This window comes from Trichechus manatus, unplaced genomic scaffold (assembly GCF_000243295.1).
Source record: "Trichechus manatus latirostris isolate Lorelei unplaced genomic scaffold, TriManLat1.0 scaffold00088, whole genome shotgun sequence".
Classification (NCBI taxonomy): Eukaryota; Metazoa; Chordata; class Mammalia; order Sirenia; family Trichechidae; genus Trichechus; species Trichechus manatus.
The window spans coordinates 8361675-8373105 of NW_004444024.1; the positions used below are offsets into that span (position 1 = coordinate 8361675).

General features: G+C 34.9%; 1 protein-coding gene across 3 annotated transcripts in view; it reads right to left on the minus strand.

Annotated features, from left to right (window-relative positions):
- Positions 1-11431, minus strand: part of NARS2 (asparaginyl-tRNA synthetase 2, mitochondrial) — a 170320-nt gene that overhangs the window by 145556 nt on the left and 13333 nt on the right. For all 3 annotated transcript variants that reach the window (XM_023736598.1, XM_004382005.2, XM_023736599.1), the window contains exons 2-4: positions 10756-10865; positions 5507-5627; positions 4459-4599 (exon numbers count right to left, since the gene is read on the minus strand). In XM_023736598.1, the coding sequence (XP_023592366.1) occupies positions 4459-4599; positions 5507-5627; positions 10756-10865 (372 nt within the window). The remainder of the gene's footprint in view (positions 1-4458; positions 4600-5506; positions 5628-10755; positions 10866-11431) is intronic.

The following is an 11431-nucleotide window of genomic DNA, read 5'->3' on the forward strand; positions in this document are numbered from 1 at the left end:
AAAAAAAAAAAAAAAAAAAAAAAGACCAGACTTACTGGTCTGACAGGGACTGGAGACACCCCAACAGTATGGCCCCCAGACACCCTTTTAGCTCAGTAATGAAGTCACTCCTGACGTTCACCCTTCAGTCAAAGATTAGACAGGTTCATAAAACAAAACGACACTAAATGGACACACCAGCCCAGGGGCAAGGACGAGAAGGCGAGAAGGCAGGAGGGGACAGGAAAGCTGGTAATGGGGAACCTAAGGTCTAGCAGGGGAGAGTGTTGACATGTCGTGAGGTTGGCAACCAATGTCATGAACCAATATGTGTATTAATTGTTTAATTAGAAGCTAGTTTGCTCTGTAAACCTTCATCTAAAGCACAATTAAAAAAAAAAAGTAAAAGGATGGAAAAAGATATACAATGCTAACACTAATCAAAAGGAAGTTGTGAAGGCTTGTGAAGGCTCTAATAATATCAGACAAAGTAGAGTTCAAAGCAATGAATATTAACAGATAAAGAAGGTCATTTCATAATGATAAAGGGGTCAATTAATCAAGAAGAATAATAATTGTAAATATCTATGCCTCTAATAAAAGTGCTTAAAATTACATGAAGCATCAACTAAAGCACTAAATGGAGAAAATGACTAATCTATAATTACAGTTAGATATTTCAATACTCTTCTCTCAATAATTGATAGAACAAGCAGGCAGAAATGATTTAGTAGACTTGAATAACACTATTAACTAACCTGACATGACTGACATTTATAAAATACTCCACCTAACAACAGCAGAGTACACATTCTTCTTAAGTGCACATAAAACATTTACCAAGATAGACCATATTCTGGGCCATAAAATAAGTCTCAAATTTAAAAGGTTTCAAATCATATAGAGCATCCTTTCTAACCACAATAGAATTAAATGAGAAATCAGTAACAGAAATATCTCTGGAAAATCTCAAATATTTGGAAACTAAATAATCACTTCTAAATAACCCATGGATTAAAAAAAAAAATCAAAAGGGAAATTAGAAGTACTCTGAACTGCAAGAAAATGAAAACATAACATATCAGAATTTGTGGCATGCTGTAAAGCAGCACTTAGGGGTAAATCTATTGTATTAAATGCCTATTATAAAGAAGAAAAATCTTAAATCAATGACCTTTCACCTGAAGAAACTAGAAAAAGATTGACAAATTAAATCAAAATAAGCAGAAGAAAGGAAACAATAAAGATCAAAGTGAAAATCAGTGAATTAGAAAATAGAAAAACAGAGAGAGGAATCAATGAAACCAAAAGCTGGTTCTTTAAAAAGATTGATAAAATTGATAAATCTATAGCCAGACTGATCAAGGAAATGAGAGGACACAACTTACCAATATCAGGAATGAGAGAGGTGACATTACTACAGAACTACAGATATTAAAAGGATAGTAAGGTGAGATGAACAACTTTATAGCAACACATTCAACAACTTAAATGAAATCTATCAATTCTTAGAAATACACAGACTACCAATGTTCTTCACTCAAGAAGAAACATATCCTATACAGTAGTATATCTATGTAAAAAGTTAAACTGCAGTTAAAAAGTTTCCCACAATAAAAGAAAACCAAGTCAACAAAATAAGCTTCTACACATCAATGTGACTTCACTAGTTTCTACAGCACATTTAAGATACAATTCCAAGTCTACATAAATACTTCAGAAAACAGAGAGAAATGGAACACCCCCAATTCATCGAATGAGGCCACCACTATCCTGATACCGGTACCAGACAATGACATTAAAAGAAGATAAAACCAAAACAATATTCCTCATGAACATACATGCAAAATTCTAAACAAAATTTTAGCAAATTAAAGTCAACAACATGTTAAAAGGATAATACACCACAACCAGGTGTGGTTTATCCCAGGAATGTAGGGTTGGTTTAACATTCAAAAATCAATCAATGTAATTCACTACATAAAAACAAAACAAATCACATGGTCATCTCAAAAGATGTAGAAAAAGCATTATACAAAATCCAATATCCACTCCTGACAAAAACTCTCAACAAACTAGGAATGGGAGGGAACTTCCTCAACCAGATGAAAGGCATCCTTGAGTAATCTACAGCTAACATCATACTTAATTGTAAAAGACTGAATGTTCATCCAAGATCAGGAATAAAACATAGATATCTGTTCTCACCACTTTTATTCCACACTGTACTAGAGGTTTCAGCCAGTGTAATTAGACAAGAAAAGGAAATAATAAGCATCAACATTGGAAAGGAAGAAGTAAAACTGTCTTTATTCACAGATGACATGATTATCTATGTAAAAAAATTGATGAAATCTACAAAAAAAGCTACTAGAACTAATAAGTGAGCTTAGCCAGGGTACAGGATACAAAACCTATATACAAATATCAAGTATATTTCTATACACTAGCAAGAAAAATTGGAAATTGAATTTTTCAGTAGAGTGGTTACAACAGCACCCAAAAATATGAAATACTTCGGGATAAATCTGACAAAAGACGTGAAAGACTAAAAATTACAAAATCATTGCTGAAAGGCATTAAAGTAGACCTAAATAAATAAAGAGATAAAGCTTGTTCATTGTTTGGAAGACTTAACATTGCTAAGATATCAATCCTTCACAAAACCAGTCTACAGATTCAATGCAATCTCACTCAAAATCCCATAGGTGTTTTTACAGTAATTAACAAGCTGATTTGAAAATTCATATAAAAATGTAAGGAGCCTAGAATAGCTAAAACAACTCCGAAGCAGAACAAAAAGGTGGAGGCTAACACTACCTGATTTCAAAAATTATTATAAGGCTACAGTAATCAAAACAACATGTTACTGGTGTAAAGATAGAGAAACAGATCAATGGAACAGGATAGGTGTAAAGATAGAGAAATAGATCAATGGAACAGGATAGGGAGTCCAGAAATAAATCCAAACATATAGACAACTGATTTTTGACAAAGGTACAAAGAAAGGCAATGCAGTGGAGAAAGGACAGCCTCTTCAAAAAATGGTCCTGCAACAACAGCATATTCATATGCACAAAAAATAAACCTAAATCCATACCTCCCACCATACACAAAAATTAATTCAAAAGGAATCACAAACTTAAGTGTAAAACTTAAAACTATAAAATGTCTAGAAGAAAACATAGGAGAAAATCTTTGTGACCTTGGGTTAGGCAAAAATTTCTTAGATGCAACACCAAAAGCACAATCCTTAAAAGAACAAATTGACATACTGGGCTAAAAAATTAAAAACTTTTGCTCTTCAAAAGACACTATTAACAGCATGAAAAGACAAGCTACATTCTAAGAGAAAACCTTCACAAAGACAGTATCTGACAAAGGACTTTATTCAGAAAATACAAAGAACTCTGAAAACTCAACAAGAAGAGAACAAATAACACAAATAATGAGCAAAATATCTGAAGAATATTTCACTGAAGAAAATATATACAGATGGCAAATAAGCACATGAAAAGATGTTCAACATTATTAGTCAATAGGAAAATGCAAATTAAAACCACAGTGTTATACCACTACACACCACTTAGAATGGCTAAAATTAAAAAGACACTATCAAGTGTTAGCAAGGATGTGGAAAAACTAGAACTCTCCCATTTCTGGCAGGAATGGAAAACCATTTTAGAAAACAGTTTAGAAGTTTCTTAAAAAGTTAAACAGACACCTACTATGTAATACATCCATTCCACTCCCAGGTATTTACCCAAGGGAAAAGGAAGTATGTCCGTACAAAGACCTGTACATAAAGGCTTACAGCTGTTTTATTTGCAATAGCCAAAAAACTGGAAGCACCCCAAATGTCCATCAAGAGGTAAATACATAAACTGTAGCATATCCATACAATGGAATATTATTCAACAATAAAAAACAAACTATTGATACACACAACAACAAGGATGAATCTCAAAATAATTACGCTGAGTGAAAGAAGTCAGACAAAAAAAGATTACATATTGCATAATTCTCTTATATAAAATTATATAAAATTCAAACTGATTTATAGTAAAAGGAAGCAGATAAGTGGTTGCTTGGGGATGGGGAGGGACAAGAAGGAACTGAAGGGACTAGAAAGGGCCACAGGGAAACTTTTGGGGTGGTGGATATGTTCATTATCTTGATTTGTGGTAAAGGTTTCACAGAAATATACATATGTCAAAACATACCAAATCATACATTTTAAAAATGTACAGTTTGTTTTATGCCATTTATTCCTCAAAAAAGCTATTAAACTATATACACGCACACACATATATACCATATACACATACACACACACACACACACGCATGCCTGTGGCAGCTGATCCAGTAAACACACAAGTAAAGGGTACTTGGAATAAACAACAAATGGGACTTTCAGGATAATACTCCAGTGTTACAATTATTCCAAGAGAGAACACCTAGAAGCAAAGCGCCTTACCTTAAAGAAAGAATGAATGGCAGCTGTGGCTTCACTGCGAACCCTCAATATAGAACCCAGAACATTAGTCCTACACCTAAGGTGAGGATACTGTCTCATATATTCCAGAGGATGCCTCTCTTTATATTTAAAAGGGAAAGTCTGCCAATAAAAAAAAACAAATTAGAAGGTAAAAATGATACTGTTTTATAAAATCAATTTCCAGGGCCTGTCTTAAATAGTAGTGGTTTGGAAAAAAACTAAGATGCTGTCCTTCTTTATTTCTTAACATAACTGATTATAGACACACATTAATTCCAAAAGGTAGTACAATGGTGGGGTGGAATCAGAGAGACCTGGGTTTGAATTCTGCCCAAATGTCTTGAAAATCCATAAGCATTCATAATCAATTGGCATGTTTATCAACACATTAATAGTGTCTGAGAACATGAGAGAGGGTGAGGAGCTTTCTTTTATCTGGCAGAATAGTGCAGGTATACAAAATATTTTAAAGGAAATTATGGCTCCACTTAGAAATATTTCTATTTTTCCCATCCTTATGTTATAAGACCAAGAGCACAGAAGCATATTATCAGATAAAAAACAAAGTTTCAATACAAAAGATAACTGAGAAGCTAAGTTACATTTGTAGCTTGTTTATTTTAATATTGTCTCTTAGGCCTTGTGCACATACTAATTTACATGTCATGCAGAAACACGCACCATACTTACTAAAGTGAAAATGTGACCTTAATAAAAATCTGGGGATTGCTCGGGGTTCAGAATTCTCTAATATTTGAATACTTTAAAATGACACTGAACTGAAGGGGAAAGGATGATGAAGGCATCAACACTAACATAAGCCAAAGGAGAACCAGTCAGAACAGTGAATAATCACAGATTCTTCTTAAACAATAACAACAACAAATGGTTATCTTCTGCATTCCTCTCTGAGTTCCAATTATTTTCGGTCTATTTTTTTCAGAAGTCTTAGGATTTGATTCTTGATTTTATATGTCATTTAGAAGTTAAGTCTAAACAGGCTCTGTAAAAGTGTCAGAAGGCATACCTTAACATCACAATTTCCAACAACTTCAATTTTTTCTGCTTTCAGTTCCACATTTTGTCTTTTGGAAGGACTTTTTACCAGCTGCCCTTGAACTTCCACAGAGCTCCCAAAAGCCAGTTCTCTATAGTAATGACAACAACAAAAACAAAAACCAGATACACAAAATATCATTACAGGTAATCCTTATCTAAAAACAAACCTTGCTATTAGAGCATTGAAGTATTAATGATACAAGTTGTTACACTTGATTGGGTTAGTCTTCAGATCTATGGATGCTCTACTGAATATCAAAATTATAAATCTGAACTTCATAAGTTTTAAATAGGGAATAGAGAACCATACAAGTATTTGGAATTAGGGGTTATACAATTATCCTTATCAAAATTCAGTTGGTCAAAAAATAAAAGAAAAAAAAAAAGACTGCATGTAAAAACTGATGAAATCAGAATAAGGTCTGTACTTTAGTTATAATACTGTACTAGCACCAATTTCCTGTTTTTTTTTTTCCACTTTAATCTCTTTATTGGCTATCAAAATATGGACCTGAATATCACTGTAATCTTGAGTCTTAAAATATTTTTTTTCAAGCCCCCCCTTTTTTCATTGTTGTAGTTAAATGAAGTTTACATTTCAAGTTAGTCTCCCATACAAAATTTTATACATAAATTGTTATGTGACCCTAACTGCTCACCCCATTCTGCGACAGCACACTCCTCCTTTCCGCCCCTGATTCCCCATGTCCATTCAACCAGCTCCTAACCCTCTCCGCCCTCCCATCTCATCTCTGGACAGAAGCTGCCCCTTGGTCTCTTGTATCTACCTGACTAAGAGGCACACTCTTCACGAGTATCACTTTATGTCCCACAGTCCAGTCCAATCCCTGTCTGAAGAGTTGGCCTCAGAAATTGTTCTAGTTCTGGGCTTAGAGAGAGTTCAGGGGCCATGTTCTCCAGGGTACCTCCAGTCTCAGTCAGACCATTAAGTCTGGTCTTCTTACTAGAATTTGAGTTCTGCACCCCATTTCCCTGCTGCTCTATCAGGGACTCTCTGTTGTGTCCCAATTTCCTGGTTTTGATGAGGTACTATGGTTATGTAAAATGTTTTCCTTGGGGAAAGCCTGGATGTGAGAGTTCTCTGTACTTTTCTTGCAACTTACTATTATTTCAAAAGAAAAAGCTTTTAACAAAAAGTTAGTTGGCTCAGTCAATTGGCATAACATAGTTCACAAAGATAATGTTCTATATCCTAGTTTGGTGAGTAATGTATGGGGTCTTAAAAGCTTGTGAGTGGCCATCTAAGATAAAACTATTGGTCCGTACTTGTCTGGAGCAAAAGAGAAGGAAGGAAACCAAAGACTCAAAGAAGAAACTAGTTGACAAGACTAATACCCCACACGAACCCCAGCCTCATCTATCCTGAGACCAGAAGAACTAGATGGTGCCCAGCTACCACTAACAACTGTTCTGACCAGGGACACAATAGATGGTCCTGTACAGAAAGGGAGAAAAATGTAGAACAAAACTCAAATTCCTAAAAAAGGACACACTTACTGGACCAGTAGAGACCAGAGGAACGCCCAAGACTACTGCCCCAAGATACCCTTTAAACTTGGAACTGAAGCCACTCCCGGAGGTCACCTTTCAGCCTAATGATAGATTGGCTCATAAAATAAAGAATACCACCTGTGAGTACTGTGCTCCTTTAAATAATCATCTACATAAGACCAAATGGTCAATATTTACTCCAAAGCAAAGATGAGAAGGTAACATGGGGCATGGAAGCTAGATTAATGGAAACAGAAAAACCAGAAACAGAATGGAAATGAGAATGCTGACACAATGTGAAAAATGTAATCAATGTCACTGAACAATAAATATACCATACCAATTGCTGCCGTTGAGTCAATTCCAACTCATAGTGACCCCACAGGACAGAGTAGAACTGTCCCATAGCGTTTCCAAGGAGTGGCTGGTGGATTCGAACTGCTGACCCTGTGGTTAGCAGCTGAGCTCTTGACCACTGTGCCACCAGGGCTCCGAACAACAGATACAGAAATTGTTAAACAGGAGCCTAATTTGTTGTGTAAGTTTTCACCGAAAACAATAAAATATTATTTAAAATTAAAAAAAAAAGGTAGTTGGCTGATAGTTTGAGCACATATAGAAGTGCTTTCTGGTTAATTAATCTAGGTTTTAGTCAAAGTTCATCCACAAATTACCTATATGACTACCAGGGAAAGCCATCTAACCTCATTTGTTTTAAGAAGTCATCTATTAAAAAGGTTGGAGTAAACGATCATAAAATCCTTTATAACTCTAACACTTTATAATTGTGATAATAAAGGCCTTCTTCAAGAAAGTGTATTATATTTTAAAGTAAATTTGTCAGATTCCTCATCTAGTTTTCTTTGCTTGTTGATAAGCTATTTTCTTTGTAAGATATGCTATTTTCTTTTACATTTATTATTATATAACTTGTATAAATAAGATTGTCCATTACTGCATCATGGGAGAAAAAAACCTAGTATACTTTCACCAAACGTAGAAGGGTATTTTTAGATGCTCTGACTCAAAATGCAAAGTACCTGACATATAAGAATGTCATTCCTGGGGCTCTTCAGAATACTTCAAAGGGACAGGCAGTCATCCTCCAGAGCATCCAAAATTTAGGTGCCATTAGACACATCTATGTAACTGCTATACCATTAAAATGCCATGGACAGAGAAAACGAACAGTGATTTCAAATATGAGCCTCAAATCCAGCACCACAAGTGCAGACAGTCCACAGCAGGCATTGATTTGTGATTTACCTTCTTATAACTTAAGCAACTCTATGTAGTATGCTCCAAGTGAGCTGCAAAGGGATTCATTCATTCAATGACTACTAATGATTCTCCAAAACCACACCTACAAGGCCATTTAGTTAAATAACAAAATGAAAGATTCACTGCCATAAAACTATAATAAATGTTGCTATTCTGCAGGTGAGGGAAAGAAATTTCCCAGTTAAATGCGGAAACAAATTAACATTCACACCAGGCATACATAGTTTTACTATGCTTCTCAATAATACAGGATAATTTAAATTTTTCTGGTATCTTTTAGAGCTTTAATGTTATCATTGCAAACTTTATTTATACCAAAAATGCAAGGAGGTACCAATTATTAGAAAACTCTGATTAAGTGAATGCTGGATGACAGTAAACTTGCTTTGAAATTTTACACAATGAATGAGTAGTAAAATAGGGTCGCTATGAGTTGAAATCAACTCAATGACAATGGGTTTGGTTTTTTTCTTTTTTTTTTTTTTGGTTTATGATGCAATGTAAAAGAACAACATTGAAATTAAATGTAACCAACTTTACTTTGACTTGTATTAGAGTTGGACATTTTCTGTTAATGTTGTTTTTAAATCAAAAGCCACAAGTCAAAAACAAACAAAAAAACAATCAGGAACACCATAAAAGAAGAAAATCATCTTATTGAAAACTGTGCTCCACTCTCCAACGAAACAGGATCACTTCTACAATTCTACAGATGATCTGGACCAGACTGAAAAATCTTGCCTAGACTAAATTTGCAGATGGTCAGCTATCGGAAATATGCATACTGTAGCTTATTTGGGATTAAGATGATTCCTAGCAATGAGATATTTTTTTCAGTGAACAAATTAACAAATGCTTTGGAGTGATACTCTCTGATTCTATTCTCTCTAACACCTTCCATCAGGCTTATAAACAGAAAGCTACTAACAGAAGAGACTTGCAAAATAGGTCAAAATGTTTCTTAAAGATGGAATCACATTTGTAGAGTTTCTTGTCCCAGTTTTGTTTCTTTAAAGATGATAAATTACTCGAGGCTGACAAAGGCCCGCTAAGACGAATATTTATACCCTACTTCTAGGAGTGAACAGCCTTTATATTTGTCACTTTAAAGCAAGAGCTTTTAAAATGTTCCTACTTCTTGATCCAGTAATGCCACTTCTAAAAATCTATAATAAAGAAATAATCAGACATAAAGACATAGATTTATGTACAAAAATGTTACATTAGTGACATTCTATAGAAAAAATTAAAAACTTCAATGTGTAACAATAAAGGCAATTATTAAATTCATTTCAATTCATCTACCTTATAGAATATTATAAAACCATTAAAGATGTTATTGAAGAGTTTTTGACATGGAAAAATGTTCAAGATAAATGTTAGGTGTAATAAGAGGCCGTAAAACTATATATGTATATTATAAACCAAATTATGTAGTAAAATATATACATCCATGGAAATAAGAACAGAGGAGATTACAGCAAAACGTTAAAAATTTTCACGATTATGAAAGATGAACGATTTGTAAAACTTTACTACATTTCAAGTTTAAACAATGAGCATGTATTAATCTTGTAATCAACAAACTATAAACTTTTAAAAATGGTTACTATTACATCAGAATAATTTTTTTGGTGTTCTGCCTCACTGACCAAATACCTGAGACCCAGGAACCTATTTAATACACGGAGAACAGGAACCTCAGCAGTGCTTGGAATAACAAAGCACACTTCTCCTAACAAATTACAATAACGTTCTGCTCCGCAGTGCTCATGCTCTAACCTAAAGATGGTGTTAGTTTTAAAATCTGATAAATAAAACCATAAGAGTTTCTTCCATTTATTTAACAAATAATAACTGGTTACTTTCTCAGCACTGTGCTAAAAGGCAGGAATATAAAAATGAATGAGGCATCATCCCTGACCTCAAGGAACTAAGAGTCTAACAGGACGAGTCAAATAAAAATAGAGTTGCTTACAGTTCAATGAGGTAAGTTCTATGACAGACAGACACAGGCGGCTATGAGAGCACAGAGCAGGGGCACGGGGCAGAGTCAAGGGATGGGAACATCACATGATGCCTAAACTGGAACTGTGAACGCCAAGTGAAAAAGGAGAAGCCATATTAGGCAGGGGCAGCAACATGTACAAGAGCTAGAAGACAAGAAAGAGCGGAACAGGTTAGGAGAACTGAAGTAGTTAAGAAAGACTGAAGCAAAGCACAGGTGGGGGATACCAACACATAAACATGATAGATAGAGAGGAAGGCCTGAGCTTGAAGGATCTTGATGCAAAGTATTTTCGGACTTGATCTTCAAAGATATAGAAAGTAGATTCGTTTAGAAAGGTAACTCAGATAACTAGATTACGGAAGTGGGAACCAAAGATGAAAAAAAACCCAGAGGATTCTTTTTATTAAACTTACCTACTGTCAAAGCTTGAATCTGCAACAACCTGAAGGCTTTCCAAAGATGACCCATCATTTACATGCAGGAACAAGACTTCCTTCTGGGACCGGACTGAACGAATCCATCCCTAAGGAGAAATATTTCTAAATGTGACCCTAAACACACATTTTACATTTTCATTACACATACACATAAATAGAAGACTCAATGAAAGAAGAAAAAAAGGTACTTATAATCCTGACTCAACAAATCAACTGCTTTTAGTTCACTCATATGCACATATAATTTTATATGGTTCTTATCACAGACGTACAGACTATGGCATTTCACCCTTTTCGTTGTTTTATTAGTACAGCTTATCATTTTGAACGGATGCCTAATACTCCATCAAGTTCATGAGCCTAATTCACATAAACAATCCCCCCAATACTGGCTTTTCAGGTATTTCCTCCCACTGCCCCCTGCATTATGAATATTGCTGTTGTTAGGTGTCCTTGAGTCAGTTCCGACTCACAGCAACCCTACATATGACGGAATGAAACACCATCCAGTCCTGCGCCATTCTCACAATTGTTGCTATGTTTGAGCCCATTGTTGCAGCCACTGTGTCAGTCCATCTCATTGAGGGTCTTCCTCTTTTTCACTGACACTCAACTTTACCAAGCATGATGTCATTTTCCAGAGACTGGTCCC